We start from the raw sequence: 20,545 nt of genomic DNA on the forward strand, positions 1-20,545 counted from the left end.
TTTTTTGTTGTTGTTTTTTTTGTTTTTTAGTCAAGCATCCTTCATAGGTGGGTAAATGTATTTTCTAGCTAGCAAAGACTTGAACTTGATATGACCTTGCATTCTTTTTTGCTATTTCTAAGATATTTAACATGGTAAACTTATTGAAATTTGGATATCCCACATGGCTTTCCCTTGGACTTGCAGTCACCACTCACATAATAGCTAATTTTTTTAAAAAAATATATTTTATTGGTTTTTTTACAGAGAGGAAGGGAGAGAGATAGATAGAGAGTTAGAAACATCGATGAGAGAGATACATCGATCAGCTGCCTCCTGCACATCTCCCACTGGGGATGTGCCCGCAACCCAGGTACATGCCCTTGACCGGAATCGAACCCGGGACCTTTCAGTCCGCAGGCCGACGCTCTATCCACTGAGCCAAACCGGTTTCGGCAATAGCTAATTTTTAAGTGCTTTCCAGGGACAATGTTAATTAAGTACCTTACCTATATGCTCATTCAATTTTCTAAACTTTTTGCAGACAAGGGAACTAGAGCTTAGAGAGTTTGATTAACTTAACCCGGTTAGTAAGTGATGGTGTGAGTTCAGGGGTGGAATTGCAATCCCAACTTCCTAGCATTTCCCGCTGGGAACAATTCCAACTCTCAGTCTCCGCCTTTTAAGCGGTTCTCACGGAAACTTGCAGGTATCCAAATTACCGGGAGGGGCCCCGCCCTGCCAGCCCCGCCCCGCCGTAGTGAGCGTCAGGAAAACCACACTTCCCAGAGTGCACCGCGACCACGATGGCCTCACTACCGGCGTCAGCTCGCCGGGCGCCATTTATGTAGCCGGGAACGGCGGTGCGGCCTGCGACCATGGCGCTGTTCCCGGCCTTTGCGGGCGTTAGTGAGGCTCCCGATAGCGGGAGCGCCAGGAAAGGTAAGCGCACAGAAGGGACGAAGAAGACACTCGGCGGGCTTAAGATATAGTTCCTCCGCCCCCTGGCTTTGGATTTGTTGGTCCACCTGTGTCCCAGAGTTCCCCGCGGCGCTGCAAAGCCTCCTGGGAAGGGCCGCTGTCCGGGTCCCGGCTTCTTCGGGGCGCGAGTCCTGGAGTTACGGAAGGAGAGAGACCTCGGAGGGACGCTGGAGCTGGGACTTCCATAAAGTCATTCTTCCTCTGAGCCTCAGTTACTTCGCCTCTAAAGTGGTGATAATGGTGCTCCACGCGTCAAGGAAACTCCTGGCGCAAATGCTGGGTGTTCTAGTGCCCTCCTCCTGTTGTACTTAATCCTGAGATGCTGATTGGGTTCATGGCTTTAGGCCGGCCGAGAGCTGGGGCATGAGGACCCCAAGCCCAGTCAAACTGTTTCTCTCCCGACAGGCACAGCGGCTGGGAATAGACGTAACATTTAATTTTTGAGAGCCTACTGTGTGCCAGGTGATGGCCTAATATGTAGTATGTCAGCCTTAACCGTCCCCTGGAGGTCTGCAGTGTTAAAAATTGAGGCACCGACAGGCATGCCTCCGAGATGTTGAGAGTTTGGTCCCAGACTACCCCGCAGTTAAGCGAGTTGTATTCTTGTTGGTGGAGGGTCTTCCATTCGTAAAAAATGCAACACCTGTGAAGCACAGTACAGGGAAGCTCGGGAATAGGAGGATGCCTACAGGGAATTGTAACGTACAGGAAGTCTAAGTCATGCGCCTAATGTGGCGGAGTCCAGTTGTATCTGACACCTCTTACATCCTCTCAGATGGCTCTGACATCTATATTCTGGTAATACAATAATAGTGAGTAATTTCTTATATAATTAGTGTAATTTTGATCATCCTGTACTGACTCTAATCTCCATGTGGTTAGGACAGTGTCTGTTCACTGTAGCACACTTAGCCGCTAGCATAGGTCAAAAATAGAGTAGATGTTCACTACATATTTGCTGAATGTAGAGAACAATAGTAGGTGCTTAACAAAAAAATAGCAGTACAAGGCAGGATGTTATAGATGTCACTAGAGGCCTGATGCACGCAATTCATGCACTCGGGGAGTCCCTCAGCCCCGCCTGTGCAGTCTGGGACCCCTCGCTCCTTACTGCCCTTAGACCTGCAGTGGAGGCGGGAGAGGCTCCTGCCACCGCTGCTGAGCTCTCCAGCCTTGAGCCTGTCTTCTGGCTGAGCAGAGCTCCCCCTGTGGGAGCGCTCTAACCACCAAGGAGCAGCTCCTGCATTGAGCATCTGCCCCCTGGTGGTCAGTGCGTGTCATAGCCACCGGTGGATTTGCATGTAAGGCAGGGGTGGGCAAACTTTTTGACTCGAGGGCCACAATGGGTTCTTAAACTGGACCGGAGGGCCGGAACAAAAGCATGGATGGAGTGTTTGTGTGAACTAATATAAATTCAAAGTAAACATCATTACATAAAAGGGTACGGTCTTTTTTTTTTTTTTTTTTTTTTTTTAGTTTTATTCATTTCAAACGGGCAGATCCGGCCCGCGGGCTGTAGTTTGCCCACGGCTGCTTTTATTATATAGGATAGGTTAACTATAGGAATAATGACTTCTCATGGGAGCTTCATATAAGGCTTTATGTAGGAGCTAATTTTAGAGGCGGGTCTTCAAGAGGGTGGGGTTTAGACAAATAGAGTTAGTGGGAGGGCATTCCAGAGGCTTCGAAGGCATGCAGGAAGGGGAGCATGAGACCTGTGCAGAGAACTGCAAATAGTCCAGTTTGTCTGGAAATATAGAGGAAATATAGAAGCCTTGGGAAATTTGGTTGGGACTGGTGATGAGGGAAGGTAGTGACTTGAGTAACAGGCCAAGGGCTTATCCTTTTATTATGGAAGGGTGACATGGAAGGTTCATAAGGGGAGTGTTGCTCTTGTCTTTTATCTTAACTAGTACTTGTTGGACGCCTGGGTATCCTGCATGGATAATGTTTGTAAAAGTGTTGTTTGTAAAGTACTGTATTTTTAAAAATTTAAACAACGTATTACTCAATGAAATTAATGTAATCTCATTGTCAGTCAATGGTCAGACTTCCCAGCTTGTCTCAAAAATGGCCTTTTATAGTTGGTTTGTTTAAGTCGGGATCCAAAAAAGATGCAACGTTGCATTTTGTGAGTATGTCTCTCAGTGCCTTTTAAGTATAAAGGTTTCTTCCTCCCCTCCGTTTTCCACTGTGATTTGTTGTGGAAACTGGATTGTTTGTCCCATACATATTTTCCACCAAATCCTCCTGGTGTCGTTTAACATGCTTCTCCCAGTGTTTCCTGTAAACTGGTAATTAGATCTAGAGAGTTAATTAGATTCAGGCATAATTTTTTTTTAGTTGAAAATAGCTCATTGGAGGTGCTCTGCACTCGGTGTTGAATCAGATCAGGAAGATCTGCTGTCTAGTTTTCTCTCCCTTAGTGATGTTAAGATCCATCGGTGGGTTCCTGGACAACCGGACTCATCCAGTATATTTTTAAAATATAGTATTTTACAAACATTACAAACATTATCCATGCAGGATACCGAGATGTCCAATAAATACTGGCTAAGATAAATGACAAGAGCAACACTCCCTTTATAAACTTTCCACTGTCAGTCTTCACCTAATAATCTTTGCAGCCATTTATGATTATTGCTTAGATCTATTATTTCGTTGGGGTTACAAAATGGTTATTTTCTAATTTTAGCATCCCTCCCATATTTGTTAGCTCAGTTATTTTATGAAGAACTTTCCTCAACACTATTGGGACAACCCAAAGTATAGTATAAGCCACGTCCTCTGCCTCGGTGTTTCTTGGGAGCATATTTGCCTAAGTCCTTCTCATCCTTTAGTTCAGTGGTTCTCAACCTTCCTAATGCCGCGACCCTTTAATACAGTTCCTCATGTTGTGGTGACCCCCAACCATAAAATTATTTTTGTTACTACTTCATAACTATAATTTTGCTACTGTTATGAATCGTAATGTAAATATCTGATATGCAGGATGTATTTTCATTGTTGCAAATTGAACATAATTAAAGCGTAGTGATTAATCACAAAAACAATATGTAATTATATATGTGTTTTCTGATGGTCTTGGGCGACCCCTGTGAAAGGGTCGTTCGACCCCCAAAGGGGTCGTGACCCACAGGTTGAGAGCCGCTGCTTTAGGTCTTAAATGAGATGCTCTTCCAGGCAGCCTTCTCTGATCCATATCTAGTTTGGATGAGGGGACCTAAGTATGTGCTCTGATTTTATGCTGGGTGTTTTCTCTATTTTGGCGTTTGTCCCATTGCATACAATGACTGCCAGTGTGTCAGCTCCCTGAGGGTCATGTTGGGTTTGTCCTATTGGTTTTGCATTCCTAGCATCTACAACAGTGCCTGGCTCTCAGTAAAAAAAAGTGCTGAATGAAAGAGACTCAGATTATTTTATTCAGTGTTGTACAACTAATAAATAGTAAAGCCAGTATTTGAACACAGGTTCTTCTGACTCTAGAACTTGTGTTAGAAACAACACTATGATATTAACATGCTCTGGTTTTGGTTGTTTATACATTATCTGTGGGTCTGGGTGTTTTCAAATTGTAGGTTTACTTCGTGCAAGAGCTGACTTTGCCTAGGTTCAATATTTTTATCGATTTCAGAGAGGAAGGGAGAGGGAGAGAGAGAGATAAAAACATCAATGATGAGAGATAATCACTGATTGGCTGCCTCCTGTACACCCCCCACCGGGGATCGAGCCTGCAACCGAGGCATGCGCCTCTGACGGGAATCGAACCAGGGACCCATCAGTGCAGAGGCCGACGCTCTAGCCAAACCAGCCAGGCCTCACCATTTTTAAGTGTAGTTTTGAGCCACGTTTTCTGGTGCTTTTTGTAGGAATGTTTGTGCTGTCAGATTCTTTGTCACAAAGTAAGGGTTTTCATCAAAATGAAGAGCTTGGCTCATTCTTTTTAAAGGAACCCCTTCCTTCATACATATGCTAATTTATTTATGCAATGAGCCCTAGAAATGTCTTTGAATTACCATCCCTGGAGATGTGGCCTTCACCTGAGTTCACTTAAACAAACTAGTAATCAATGCTATTTGGTTATAATAGGATGGGGAATGGGTATAGAATTGGATACTTTATCCAGTTGTGATTCAGAATTTATGATAAGTATAAGGTTATGATTAAGTATAAGCACTATAGGAGCAGAGGCCTGGCCTATCTTGTTCACCACGGTACCCCCCAAAGCCGACAACTGTGCCCGGCACATAGTAAGTATTCAATACTCTATTCTTTAAGTTATTAAATCTCTATTTACAGTGAAGTCTAGAAGAGTTATATTAGTTGTACTTTATACCTACCTGATGGCATACTTTTTAAACTCTCTTCCATTTGTTCAGTAAATTAGGTGCTGGGATACAAAGATGAAAAGATATGGTTCAGATCTTTATTCATTCATTATAGGACAATTATTTATGAGTCCAGTTACTTTGTGCTGGGAGTTGGAAATACAGGAGTGAGTGGTTATGGCTTCTGCCCTCATGTTGCTTTTAGTTTGGGAAGAAAGGAGATGGAGGAGGAAGAGGGAAGCTGGAAACCAGTTGGTGTATTTGTTTGGCTGGCAAAATATTTTTGTTTTGTCTTTTTTCTGTTGTCACTCCCTATAGTGTCACAGTAATTGTTACTAACCTGGACCCTATAGGGGTGTGAGTTGTTGACCTTTAGTTTAGAACAAGCATGTCAAACTCAAAGGCTAACACAGGCCAAATAAACAAGGTTTAAGTTTATGTGGCTGCAAAAAACAAGAGCTTCAATTTTCATGGAACGTAGGTTTATTTCGATAGAGACATGTGAATACAAAGGGCTGAAATAAATGAGTCATCGTTAACATAAAATAATAGAAAATTTTAATAAAAATTAATATTTTTTCTTGAACATTACCAGACACTGAATAACTGCACAAATTAATAAGCGTAAGGCAAATAAACCTGTTTTTCTTGTTCTCCAAAAGCGAAATACTTCCTGTTGTGCACACCAAACAAGTCAGTCCAAGACCAATGACGTGGCACTCAGCTGCTAAAATATTCGCTGCTAGTATTAGTGGAGAGAAATGGTGCGCCTGTGCGGAAGGCACTGAAGGGAAATGAATGCAACATGATTCTAGTAATCAGTCATTAGTGAACGTTGTAGTTTGTTATTAATAATTATGTATAACAGGATATTGTAAAAATTAAGTTATGGAATTTTTATTAAAATGATTCTTACATACCGTTATATTGGCTGGGCCGCAAAAATATTCATAGTGGGCCACATGCGGCCCGTGGGCCATGAGTTTGACATGCTTGGTTTACACTGACAAAAGATCATTTGAAATAAAGGTCACACAGAGGGCCAGTGATTATTTGAGTTCAAAACCCAAGAGTTGTTAGTTCTTTTTTTTTTTTTTAATATATTTTATTGATTCTTTACAGAGAGGAAGGGAGAGGGATAGAGTTAGAAACATTGATGAGAGAGAAACATCGATCAGCTGCCTCCTGCACACTCCCCACTGGGGATGTGCCCGCAACCTAGGTACATGCCCTTCACCGGAATCGAACCCGGGACCCCTGAGTCCACAGGCCAACGCTCTATCCACTGAGCCAAACCAGTTAGGGCCAGTTGTTAGTTCTTTATACTCTCTCTCTCCCCACTCTACCCCCACCCCCATGATCCTATATGCCTTAATTGCACCCTTAAAAACTCCTTCTTGTACCTTCTGAAGGACTTTGGAGAGGCACACTGTGTTTTTTGACATTGTGTTTATTTACCTTTCCTCCAAGCTGTTGTCACCATCTAGAATCTTTATGTAAAAATACACTGGAATTGTTCGAGAGCACCTCTCCTTGCATGTTTTTTCCACCTCTCCCCACTTTTCTTTCCCTCTGTTCACTCTAGAATCCAGTTGTTGTGGAAATAATTGTCATCTCAGCAAGCAACAGGAACTATTTTCACATGCCTCTTGCCGGGATTTGGCCCAAGGGAAGGGAACCAACCTCAGAAGGAACAAGGAGACAGTAGAAAAAAGATTGTGTGCACGGTTGTTTAGCACTTACTGGGTCTGACTTTATAAATGACTTAGTCCCTTTGAGCCTTAGTTTCCTCTGCTATATAGTGGAGATCATCATCCCATAGAGGATTAACAGATAAAGATGTACGGTGCTTCCCCTGATGCTGGGCCTACTGTAGGCACGTAATTAGAATCCCTCTCTTCTTTCCCCCTTTCCTGTGCTTTTTAATGTACCTCTCCTCCTGAGGAATTTCCTTCCTTCCTTTCCTGTTTTTCACAAATATTTATTAAACTCCTACTACTGTATGCCAGGCACTGGGTCCAGTGCTGGGGTATAGCAGTGAAGAAAACAAAATACTTGTCACCAGGGACTAGAATACAAAATATGTAAAGAACTCTTATAACTCAATAATAAAAAGGCAATCCAATTAAGAAATGGGCAATGAATAGCTATTTCTAGTCCAGTATGAATGGCAATGAACACATGAAAAGTTGCTCAATATCAGTAATCATCAGGGAAATGGAAATCAAAACTACAATGAGAAAATATCACACCACTCAGACGACTGTAATATAAAAGACAGTAGCACGTTGGCAAGGATGTGGAGAAATTGGAATCCTCATACATTGTTAGTGGGAATGTAAAATGGTGCAGCCAGTTTGGAAAACAGCCTGGCAGTTCCTCATAATGCCAAGCATGAGTTACCTAGCAATTCTGCTCCTAGACATCAGCCCAGGAGAAATGAAAACATGCATTCATATAAAAACCTGCACATGAATGTTTATGGCAGCGATATTCATCATAGCCCCAAAATGGAAACAACCCAAGTATCCATTAACTGATGAATAGGTAAAATGTGGTATAATCCATAAAATATTATTCGGCAATAAAAAGGAATAAAGTAGTGGTACATGCTATAGCATGGATGAATCTTGAAAACATGTCAAGTGAGAGAAGCCAGTTACAAAAAGCCATGTGTTGTATGATCTTGTTTATATTAAAAGTCCAAAATAGGCAAGTATGTAGAGAAAAATGATAAGTGGTTACCTAGGACTGGAGTTGGGGTGGGAGAGTCGGAGGTGGGTGGTGGAGAGTAACTGTTAACAGGTATGAGGTTTCTTTTGGGATGGTGAAAATGTCCTAAAATTATTTTATAGTGATGTTACACCATATTCTAAATCCCACTGAATTGTACATTTTATAAGGTTAAACCTTATGGTATATAAATCATATGCCAGTACAACTGTTAAAAATCTAATTACCCTTTTCTATTCTAACTGCACCCATCTTCTCAGCCTAAGAATATGCCCTGACCACCCATCCTAAAACAAAGTAGGACAAATATAAACCCCTCGTTGGGCCCCCTTCCTTCTCCCGACCTATGATTTTCTTACTTTCCTTCATAGCTGAGACACCTAAAAGTTAGAAAATAAGTAATTTATAAATAGTTCATTGTAGAAGAGTTAGAAATTAATGGGTAAGCAGAAAAATTGTTTCGGACATTTAATCTGTTATTAATAAATAATCATTGTTACTATTTATTTTTATTTGTTGATTTTACAGAGAGGAAGGGAGAGAGGGAGAGAGAGAAACATCAATCGGTAGGTTGCCTCCCGCACTGGCCCTACTGGGAATTGAACTCGCCACTTTTTGGTGCATGGGATGACACTCCAACCAACTGAGCCACCCTGGCCAGGACAGTCATTGCTAGTATCTTATATCATTTTAACTTCAGTTAGAAAAGTTGACACCTTGTGTGTGTGTGTTTTTAAATCTTCACCTGATCAGTTGGCTCTCATATGTACCCTGACTGGGGACCAAACCCACAACTTTGTGGTGTATGGGATGGATGATACTCCAACCAACTGAGCCACCCTTGTGTTTTCTATTTTCAGAGGAGTGTTTGTTATAAGGACAGGTTTATGTTAACTCAGATAGAACATTAGAATATTCTTTTAAAGAAAAGAGTCTTACTCTTCTGTGATAATGGTAAGTATGGCGGGCTTTTATGCATGACTTGATTTTTTAACTTTTTGGAATTGCCTAGATCAAATTTGAGGTCATTAGAAACTAATGCTTACGAGGCCTTTCTGCTCAGTAGAGTGGATGGAATGCATAAAGCCTGGTTGCCTTTCAGGCCACACTTGTTACATGGCTTTTGCTTAAGCTGCAGCCTCGTATCACAGAGGATTTCAGCCCCATGCCCTGTGAAATAAAAATTTCATGGATTACCTTCCGCTTCTGTGGACTGTGCTAAATGTCTGGCTGACATGGGCTGTGAATGAGGATGTGAGCTGGTAAGATGGATTTCCTGCCTTAGAAATTATACTGAGCTCGTTTCATTGGTCTTTTCTCTCTTTTGCGTGTGCAGAATTAGATTGGCTGAGCAACCCAAGCTTTTGTGTTGAAACCGTCACAACTCTGAGCCAACAAACTGAAGAGGCCGCAGCTCTTGTTTCTGAAGGGTCACCGCTGACGAGGTAGTACTTTTGGGAGATGGAGTTTGAGTCTTTGTCGGTGACCACCCGTGGCTTAGCCTGAATGAGCCTCCTTAGAAAACCCTGTGACAGAAGAGCTAAGTAAAGCTCTCACTGAGAGTAATGAGGCGACCTTTGACTATTTTCCCTTACCTCACTCTTATTCCTTTCCCCCTTTGCATTGCAGTGGCAACTGCGTGACACAGTGACTGCCAGTAATTAGCCCTGAGGGAAATGGCATCACTGTGACTCTTATTTACTAACCTCATTAGTAACCTTTAGAATATTGGTAAACATAGAATTCAGCTATTTCTTCAGTTGCATTTTCAACATTTTTGTAAAAATAGAAGGCACTTGCGTAATATAATGTGGGGAAGGGGGAAGTTTTTCCTTTCTTTCCTCTGGTTCTCTTTGGCTGGCAAAATAATATTTCAACAGGAGGTAGATTGACAAGAGAAAATAGAATTTAATATCGTGTGCACGGGAACCCCACATACAGGAGAGAGGAAGAGACCCGCATGCATGGGAGGTTCAGAGATAGAAAGGGAGACATCCTGAATGAGGGGTGAGGTGAGGTGCCTTCAGAAGGTCATTGCAGGATGATAAGAGCAGACCTTTAGTAAACTAGAAGTTTCCTGCCCCATAGGTAGGTCAGAAGAAGCTATGACAATCTCTTATGGGCCAGGGTCTCTAATTCAGCTTCTTCTAGGTAGTTAAGGAATCGGGGAGGGAGGAGAAGTTTCTCTTGAGCCTGAAGCTAAAATTGCCTTTAGCTCAAAGCAATCTGCATATCACTGAGGCACTCCTTGGGGGTAGCTCCTTCTAGACCTCCACAATAGCATAGGAGAAATCTCATGAAAACGTTGAGAAAAGCAAAATGGTACACATCTCTACCCAGCTTTGAAAGAATATTGTTGTAGATCATTGAATTGAGAAATGAGCTCACTCGCCCGCCAATATAGACTAGATGGTCCATTAATACGATGAACCCCCGGAAGCCATGTTCTCCCAAAGCGGAAGAAGCCTTTGAAAGTTGAGAGTAGTTGATACATGAGAGGGAGTTGTTTGTAGATACTTCAGTAATGATGAAGAAAATAAACCTTGCCCTAACCAGTTTGGCCCAGTGGATAGAACGTCGGCCTGCAGACTGAAGGGTCCCAGGTTCGATTCCGGTCAAGGGCATGTACCTTGGTTACGGGCACATCCCCAGTGGGGGGTGTGCAGGAGGCAGCTGATCGGTGTTTCTCTCTCATCGATGTTTCTAACTCTCTATCCTTCTCCCTTCCTCTCTGTAAAAAATCAATAAAGTATATTAAAAAAAAAGAAAAGAAACCTTTTCTAATGTTGCTTTTAAAAATACTATATTTGATAAAATAACTGGTAGATTACTTTCATTTAAAAATGTATAGATATCAAAGTATAGCTTCAGAAGCTATTAGAATTTCTTTACCTGGTTTTACTTTAGATCCAACTTTTATTTTAAGGTGAATTGTGATCCAGGAAGATATTTTATGATATATGGGCAAATAGTAAGTCTGTGTGAGCACTTTTAGACTGTCCTTTTATATACTTGTTTACTTGGTTACTTATTTACATATTATTTCCTCTCATTCTCTTCTAAAAAGTCTAATGTGGATTTTCCCAAACAGGAGTCCTCTGAAATCAGAGCTATCAGATGAAAGTGACTCCAACAGAAACCTCAGACAAGCAAGCAGGAAAAAGAAGAAGGAGAAAAAGAAGAAGAGGAAGCATCAGCACCACAAGAAAACCAAGAGAAAACGCGGGCAGTCCAGTAGCAGTGGGTCTGAACCAGACACTGACTCTGAAAAGGACAAATCCCCCGGAGGCCTCAGAGGCAGGAACAGAGGACCAGAGACACTGTGGTAGGTGTCCTGCCTCAACACCTGTGATCTTCTAAATCTTTAATTTTTCTCCCCCGATTACTGCCATAACTTAAGCAGTTAAATGATTATTTAACTCTACTCAGTCAAACAAAGCCAAAAAATATCTCAACAAAGCTGGGGGAAAAATAGAGTTCTACCACCTTGTCAACATAAAGGAAATTTTTTAACAAACTAGGGCCATGATTTTGTTTGAGAAATGTTAGGCACGGTAATGATTATGTCAAAATCTGAGTTAGACAAAAAAAATCCTTGGGAGTTTTGAAAGATGGCAGATGTGCACACGGTGGGCATCTGGGCTAGTTCACTCGAAGGGGCCGTTGGCTCCACATTTATCAAGAATAAGAGAAACGTCTTCGTCTCATTGTGCTATATCTTTCTTTTAGTCACTTTCACCCCTCTGTGCACCCCCCTCTCACACTTTGGTTAAGGTTAATTATAGCCCTTAAAATAATAGTTGCTTCTGTTCTTATTTCACATTTTTTAGAACCACTGACTTGGAGGTATAAGCTAGCTATGACCACAGTATTTCCTCTCCGGGGCTTCATTGCTGTGCATCCTGGGCTGCTGCCTATCTCGAGGGCATTGTCCAAGTCCTTCTGCAGACGGTCACAGCGTAGGTCCTCACTGTCCCTGCTCCTCTCTGCTTCGTCTAACAGCCCCCTTCATAGGGAGGCCCTTTGCCCAGAGGCGGGACAGTGAGTATGTGGTGAAAATACTTGAATTATCCCCTATTTAACTTTTTTTTTCTTTGTTCATACGGTCGAGAAGAGAGAAAAGTTAAGCACCCGTCCACGGCATACTAAAAGTTTAGTGCTAGTAAGATTTCTGCGATTCTCGAGGGGTGATTTGCTTTTGTTGTGTGCTCAGAAGTCCCACGATGCCAGTGAGAACTCTGTGTGGAGCAGGTTCGGAACATGGCCCGTGGAGTTTCCATTGGAGAGGCGGACGCCGCAGTCTTCAGGATCCTTCTGTTGTCTGATCGGTGTTGGAGGACATGCCGGCCTCTGGCTCAGAGCCCAGGTGTATTTAGCCCTCTGTGTGTTTCAGGCGCTCTCCCTGTAACCCACACTTGCTCTCGGAGGATAAATAATGGGTCAAGCAAAAAGGTCGGAATTTCTGTGGGCAGAAGCCAGGCCCCCCTTGCTGACCATTGTTCCTCCCGGCCTTGGCACAGGGCTTGATACATAGTAATACAGACGCCGAATGCATTTTTGTTAAGTGAAGGAGTGAGTATATTATTGATATTCTTGCTTTTTTGGCATGTCTTCAAAGAAAAATATATTAATCGTTATAGCGTCTGAAAATTCACTGTTAGCTACCTGTCCCTTTTTATAGCCGAGGCAGAAAAGCTTCAAAGGATTTCCTGAACACACACAGGAACCACCATTCGAACTGGAAAGATAGTTGTTTGCAGCCTGTGCTTAACCACGACAGAGGTGATCTTTGCAGCCTCCTCATAGTTGTATGACCCAGACAGCATTTTTAAATTTGTTGATGTTTTGCAGAATATCCCCAATAAGATAAAAATAAAATGTTTTTGTCCTGTTTTACGTTCTTAGTATGAATGTCTGTAGTCTCTTTGTGGGAAGGTGACCTGGAAGAATTGTTTGTTTCCATATTGACTAGTAAGTTCTGAGTCTTTCTGTGATGTCAGTAAAGTGGATTCATGGGGGGGTAATACACCATGTGGGTCTCTAGATCAAGGGACGACTTCCCTAGAGGCTATAGCTTCCACTTGACCTTTGTTTCCTGGGATGACTTCTTTCTCACCTTCAGGTGGGAGGCAGATTCCTCCCTGCGCACAGCCCAGACCACATCCTGCTTCCTGACCTGAATACTCAGCAGGGGAGGGATAAGGGCTTGTTCACTCCCCAGGGATGGTCTGCCGCTGGCCCTTCCTTTTATTTTTTGTTTTACCCCCAATTGGCTTTTTCTTTCTGGAATGCATCAGTCTCTTTCCCCCCCTTTGCCTGACCCGTATGGTTTTCATTGACAGAAACCCCTCCACAGTGTTTCTGAAGGGGGATGTGTTTCCATCACCCTGTTAACCAGAGACACGTCATTTAACAGATATTTATTGAATTGCTACTTTGTGTCCCTGAAATACCATTCTCTTGTATTCCCAGCCAAGAATGATTTAGAAGCCTCCAGAATCCTCATTTCTGTCCAGGAGAGCTAAAAAGCAGGTGGGACAACAGTTAATGGCTGTTGTGACCTTTGGCAGCATCTGTCAACAACATCATGAACTGATTTTCTTTAGAGGAGGAAAGGTGTGAGATGCCAGAAAATCCTCCCCTCCCTCTCACTTGACTCCTAGGAAAGTGGTTCCATTGGTATCTGAGCTGAGAGTCTGCCAGCTCACAGATTGGTTCAGAGGGATAAATCAGGATCTTGTCTTACAGCGGGCGCTCTCTGCCCTTCATGTAGGAGGTCGGTCCATGCAGGCAAAGCTGTGCTCAGAGCCCAGGCCAGAAAAGCAAGACTTAGACTTATCCCAAGTGACATCTGAGGCGGAACTATTCACAACTGTGGCCTTTGTTGTTGTCATTGTTGAGTTTGGGGTTGGAATAAATAACCCGAGCACTTTCAAATAAGGTGAAGTAAGAGCCACCCACCTTTTTCCTTTTCTTAATGAAAAATCGCTTGTTTATGAATATATTTGACATTCAGGTTACAGTAATTTAAATAGAATACTTGGAAAAGAACACCTCCGTAACCCTCAGGTTAGGTTCTGAGATGACTTGTGTTCTGGGAAAGTGCCACTTAGTGTTGACAGGTTTGCTTTCTATTTTAAACCTGCTTTTTGCAGCAGGCGTCCTCTTCTCGTCTGTATGGCATGTACGCATTTTGGGTACCTAGTTCCCTTGATGCCGTGTGGAGTTTGAAACGTGTAACTTCCATGTTGCTGAAAATGTGAAATGTTAATGGAAGGTTGTTAAGTGCCTCTCCCTTTTTCTTCTTCACCTTCCCTTGTCCCATAGCCAAGAAAAGAATGCTGCTGCTGCTGCTGCTGCTGCTGCTGCTGCTGGGCCCCGCTGTGTTTGGCTTGAGGACATCCAGGCTCTGACAGGAGAAACCTTCAGAACAGATAAGAAACCAGACCCTGCAAACTGGGAGTATAAGTCTCTCTACCGAGGAGATATAGCCAGGTACCCATCCTATCTTTTCCTGACTTTCTCTGGTGGGAAGTCACTTCTCTCTCCTGAACTCTCTCAGCGCTGTCTCTGGCGGGCCCGGCCACACCCATCCTCTTGTAGATTCTGTTGGGTTTTTGTCCATTGCTAAGTTCTTTAGGCGTATCTTATCTTACATTCTAAAATGAAAACTTAAAACTTGAGATCAGGATCCAGGTTGGATTAATTGTATTTATCCATGGTGCTTGGGGAACAGTGCCTGGCCTAATAGGTGTTCAGTAAGTATTTGTTGCATGAATGAATCTAAAAATACCATGAAATAATTGTGACAAACTATCTGGAAACCATTTGATCTAAACCAGCAGTTCTCAACCTGTGGGTCTCGACCCCCTTGGGGGTTGAACGACCCTTTCACAGGGGCCGCCTAAGACCATTGGAAAACACATATATAATTACATATTGTTTTTGTGATTAATCACTATGCTTTAATTATATTCAATTTGTAACAATGAAAATACATCCTGCATATCAGATATTTACATTACGATTCATAACAGTAGCAAAATTACAGGTATGAAGTAGCAACGAAAATAATTTTATGTTTGGGGGTCACCACAACATGAGGAACTGTATTAAAGGGTCGCGGCATTAGGAAGGTTGAGAACCACTGATCTAACCTATATGCCATTTTAAAAAGTTGCAAAAGCCTTTTATTTATCCATCCCCTACTCCCATTTTAAAAATGACCTTAAATGGTAATGACTTTTCCAAAATGTTTTCAGCGTACATCACTAGGTAATCATAAAACTAGGTGATGATATTTGCTTCAGTAATGAGTTTAAGCTTTTCTCCTCTAATCTGTCAATAAAAAATATTTGAATACTTATTAAACCTTTTAGGTACTTAGTGCTTTGTGAGACACTGTTGGGAACATAAAGAATAATAATGTACAATCTCTGTTCCCAAACAGCTCACAGGTGATCAAAAGAGAAGGTAGAGAATCATGGGATATAAGGCCAAGAGGTCCTGTCCAGTTAATAAGATTCTCTGACAAATGATAAATTGGCTACAACCTAAATGTCCGGGAAATTGTTAGATAAACTATGGCACACCCCTCTAAATGGACCAGTTCAAAGCCAATAAAAATTACATATATTCAGGCTAATAGTGTGGGAAAATACTTAAAAAATAGGAAGAAAAGTCTGAAGCTATATAACTATTTTAATATGGGTTGTGTATATATACATTTAAATCTATACATACCCACATATCTGAAAGAAGGTGCTTAAAATATGGACCAGTAATATTATTTTTTCTCCTTTATCATTTTCATCTAATTTTTTATGAAATGCAGCTATTAAAATTAGTTTTACAAAATGCAGTTTTAAATTCGGAAAACTCAGTAAACCTGTTTTGGATATATGAATTTCTAGTGAAAATATATTCATTTTTATTGAAAATAAAATAGTAATTAAGGAGAAAAAAACTAGTTTTTTACTTGAAATTTGTTCCTTAGGGAATGATAGGCTCATTTAGAGCAATTGTAGCACTATTTTATCTCCTCACCCTGTTGTTAAAGTTGTTTTTAACTCATAAATGGAACGGAGAGAGGTTCTTTGGAGATAATCTAGGAGAAGCTGGGGGAGAGGATGAAGAGAAGGGTTTGAGAGACAGCTCGTACGTGTGTGTGAGACACTCTTCCCCCAAAGTGGACTCACTGCACCTGGGCAGTGAGGGAGCACAGGCAAGCAGAGAGCTTCTCGGGTACCTGCTGACAGTGGGAAGCAGTGAGGTTGCTGGCTCAGCCACGGGGGGTTGGGGCAGAGCTCCCGGGAGTTGGGAGTTGATAGAAGATGGCAGTGGGTCTCTCCTGCCTTTTCTCCCCTTGGCACTTTATTATGAAAATGTAAAAAAATACAGCGAAGTTGGGAGGATTTTACAGTGAACACTCATATACCTGCCCCCTACATTCTACCATCTTATCCTACATAATAAAAGGCTCATATGCAAATTGTCCCCTCGGGAGTTCAACCGGGAGACCGGGAGCTAACCACCAGGGAGCGGTGTGGAACATGGCAAGTGACCAGCGGCGGCGGTGGGGTGCTGAGGGAGCGAGGGTGGCGGCATGGGCTGCGAGGGAAGGAGGAGGCGGGGAGGAGGGGAACCTGATCAGCCCTGATCGCTGGGCAGGCCTAGGGACCCTACCCATGCATGAATTTCATGCACCGGGCCTCTAGTTTTATTATATATCTTTCCATTCATCCATCAACCAATATTGGTTTTTGATGCATTTTAAAGTAAATTGCCAACATCAATATACTACCCCTTAAATACTTCAGCATGGATATCATTAACTACAGTCCAAGATTTGTTTCGTTTATTTCTCTTCTGATTTAAAATTTGCATATATTGTCATACACAGATCTTCATTTGCTGAGTGTGACAGAGGGATGCACCTGGATAACCCAGACCTCTGTGAAAGTAGAGAACATCACTGTGACCCCAGACAGTGTCCTCAGGCTCCTTTCCAGTCAGTCCACACCCCACCTCCCCCGAGGCCGTCACCGTTCTAATTTTTTCCTATCAGTTAGCTTGGTCTCTTCTAGAATTTCATATTCAGTGGAATCAGATCGTGTGTACTCTTTCGTGTCTGGCTCCTTCCACTCAGCGAAATGGTTTTGAGCTTCATCCGTGTTGTGGCATTTACCACCGTTCGTTTCTTCATTCTTCAGTTGGCAGACACCTGGACTCCCTCCAGTATTTGGCTGTTGTGAATAAGCTTATGAGAAGATTTGTGCACAAGTATTTGTGTAGACATGTGGTTTCCTTTTTCTTGGGTAAATACCTAGGAATAGAATTACTGGGTCATAGGGTAGGTCTATACTTAGTTTTCTAAAGAAACTGCCGGACCTTTTCCCAAAGTGCTTGTACGAGTGTATATTCCCATCGACAGCACATGGGGTCTTGGTTACCCGGCAGATTACTCACCAACATTTGGTATTGTCAGTCTTTTTAATTTTGGCTGTTTTGATGGGTAGGTGGCCTATCTCTTGGTGGTTTTAATTTGCATTTCCTTGATGACTCATGATGTCCAACACTTTTTTCATGTGCTTATTGGCCGTTCATGTCTTCTTTTATGAGTTCTGTTCAGATCTTTTGCCCATTTTTAAATTGGGTTGTTTATATAACATGTATACGGAGAAGCGCACAGTTTTCCTGAGCTTTTGTGCAGCTAGTCGGTAGTCATGTGTTCCTAACTCTGGGGACGCCTACACGTTCCATAAAAGCGTTTCAGAACCCAGCCTCTTTTCCTCCCGAGGAGAAAATAGCCAGATGTAATTTTATTTGACACACTTAGTTTCAGGATTAAAAAAGAATCTTAGACCTATATGTTATCTTTTTAAGTAGGGACACAGGACCACACTGAGGGAAAGGAGACAGATGACTTGGTGTCACCTGAGGTCTCAGTGTCCTTATTTAGGAACAGTAAGGAGGGGATGATGGTTCCTGCCTTGCCTGTCGCCTGTGATTGTGATCAAACGACATAATGTAGGTGACAGGACTTGAACTACAAAGCTCCAGGGAAGTGTAAATTACCAACATCCAGGGGGCAGGCATGAGCTTAAATTCATGAGACGTCAACGAAGACTTGAAGTGTTAGAGGAGTAAGTTAAATGGGCAGAAAAAGTTCACTGCTAATCCTCCTATTTTCCTCAGTAGAGACAGTTTGAATGTAAGGTGAATTTGCATATATGCATTTAACTTGCATAACAAGAGTTTGAAGTGTGATGAGCCTTCACCCATTCAGAGTTAGTGCACATATTTCCTCAATAACTTTTTCTCTTTTTCATACTTAAGGTACAAGAGGAAAGGAGACTCCTGCCTTGGCATTAACCCTAAGAAGCAGTGCATATCCTGGGAGGGGGCTTCCACGGGAAAGAAGCGTGCGCACAAGCATGTCGAGCGCTATTTCACGAAGAAGAACGTGGGGCTGATGAACGCTGACGGAGTTGCCGTGAGCAGTAAAACTGACCCTCCCTCGTCTGCGCCCATCTCCTTCATCCCAGTGAAGGACTCCGACGATGTGGTTCCTCCTGTTACAACCTGGTTGAACCCTCTGGGGATTTATGATCAATCCACCACCCAGTGGTTACAGGGACAAGGTCCTTCAGAGCAGGAATCCAAGCAGCCAGACTCACAGCCAGACCGTGAGGACACACTTCTCAAGGCCAGGGTGGAGGAGTTCAACCGGAGGGTGCGGGAGAATCCTCGGGATACTCAGCTGTGGATGGCGTTCGTTGCTTTTCAGGTAAGCATCACCGTGCCCCCTCCTACCTCACATAGCATGGCCGTGCTCACGTTGGCAAAGCCATGTGCTTTGTGAGCTCCCAGGAGGAGCCCAGGCACCGGGCATGTAGAGATGATTACACTGTAGCCCTTGCCCTGAGCATGCCCAGAGTGCCGGGAGAAGACTGGCGTGTGAAGAACCATGCATCTGGGGAGATAAATGCCTTCATGTGTAATTCGGGGATGGAATGAGGGAGTGACTTGCCATAGAGAGTAAGAAGGGGTTTCCAAGAGAAGGTGGAATCTGAGCAGAATCTAGAGGGAAGAGTGTATGCTCACCAGGAGGGGGAGGCCTTGGGAAGTGCAGACAGACCACGCGGAGAGCACAGAACGTGGAGAGAAGGGCTGCTCGTTGAGTTACCTCGTTAGGGCTACGTGCGCCCTTTCGAAAATACATGGGTTGTCTTAGTTCCACCTACATTTTTTTTGAACAACTTATACAATTATATTTTGTCCCTCATTTGACTGTTTTAATGGTCAAGTTGATTCCAGAAAAGGATTTCAAGGCATTGCATGCTAGTTATTGATACATAAATCTAAGTGTTAAATGCCAATAGGCAGGTCAGTCAGGTGAAATAAATACAAGATCAGTATACGAGGTGGCACAGGTACCCCAGGAACTGAGCTGCCATTAGGAGAAATTGTGATAAACTAGTGGTTATCAACAAAGTCCAAATAGCAGAGCCTTTGGAGAGATGAGGAACCCTCTGGGGCTTGTGAGTAGCTGCCTGGGCAGCTGGGATCCGGAGGAGGCAGTTCCGTGCATTTGTAAATGGGTGTTTTTGTTGTTGAGGACGAGGTCATGAGGAGCCCTGGCCTGTATGCCATCGAGGAAGGGGAGCAGGAGAAGCGGAAGCGGTCCCTGAAGCTCATCCTGGAGAAGAAGCTGGCCATTCTGGAGCGGGCCATCGACAGCAACCCGAGCAGCGTGGACCTGAAGCTCGCCAAGCTGAAGCTCTGCACGGAGTTCTGGGAGCCCTCCACGCTGGTCAAAGAGTGGCAGAAGCTGATATTCCTGCACCCCAACAATACAGCCCTTTGGCAGAAATACCTTTTGTTTTGCCAGAGCCAGTTCAGCACCTTTTCAATATCAAAAATTCACAGCCTTTATGGGAAATGCTTGAGTACATTGTCTGCTGTGAAGGATGGCAGCATCTTGTCTCACCCTGAGCTGCCTGGCACCGAGGAGGCCATGTTTGGTAAGGAGATGGTGACCAGATCCATTTACGTGGGAGGAATGATGCTGCCTTTTTTTTTTTTTTTTTTAATTAAAGGAGAGGGAGGGAGAGATGGAAACATTAATGATGAGAGAATCGTTGATTGGCTGCCTCCTGCATGCCTCCTACTGGGGACTGAGCCCACAACCTGAGCAGGTGCCCTCGCTGGGAATTGAACCGTGACCTCCTGGTTCGTGGGTCAGTGCTCAACCACTGAGCCACACCTGTTGGGCAGGGAATAATGCTTTTGACTTTAATTGAAAATGAAGATTTATTTTGATTTATTTTAGAAGAGTCGAAGTTGATAAACCTGATTGATACATTGATAAAATTGATTAATCAAGAAAAAAACTATTATGACTCCTTTTGACCATGATGGATTCTTCCCCCTCCAGCTTCTTGGTGGTGGTGGTGGTGGTGGCATTAGAGACAGTAGAGTTAGGAAATTATCCCTGGCCTAGAAGTTCCAACTTCTCTGGT

The 20,545-nt window shown here is 43.1% G+C and overlaps 1 protein-coding gene across 5 annotated transcripts in view; it reads left to right on the forward strand.

Annotated features, from left to right (window-relative positions):
* Positions 1-797: 797 nt before the first annotated feature.
* The window catches only part of LOC139009667 (nuclear exosome regulator NRDE2-like), a 46,428-nt gene continuing 26,680 nt past the window's right edge, over positions 798-20,545 (forward strand). For 3 of the 5 annotated variants that reach the window (XR_011471389.1, XM_070413843.1, XM_070413842.1), the window contains exons 1-6: positions 825-921; positions 9,358-9,466; positions 11,113-11,346; positions 14,349-14,516; positions 18,360-18,810; positions 19,642-20,047. Coding sequence is in view for 4 of the 5 variants with exons in the window: in XM_070413843.1 (XP_070269944.1) it covers positions 858-921; positions 9,358-9,466; positions 11,113-11,346; positions 14,349-14,516; positions 18,360-18,810; positions 19,642-20,047 (1,432 nt within the window). In the remaining variant the exon portion in view is untranslated. Of the gene's footprint in view, positions 922-5,092; positions 5,211-9,357; positions 9,467-11,112; positions 11,347-14,348; positions 14,517-18,359; positions 18,811-19,641; positions 20,048-20,545 lie in introns of those variants that run through there. The other 2 variants (XM_070413841.1, XM_070413840.1) reach the window with 2 other exon arrangements.

This window comes from Myotis yumanensis, unplaced genomic scaffold, assembly GCF_028538775.1.
Source record: "Myotis yumanensis isolate MYYU_CA2020_CCGP unplaced genomic scaffold, mMyoYum1.0.hap1 SCAF_1, whole genome shotgun sequence".
Lineage (NCBI taxonomy): Eukaryota > Metazoa > Chordata > Mammalia > Chiroptera > Vespertilionidae > Myotis > Myotis yumanensis.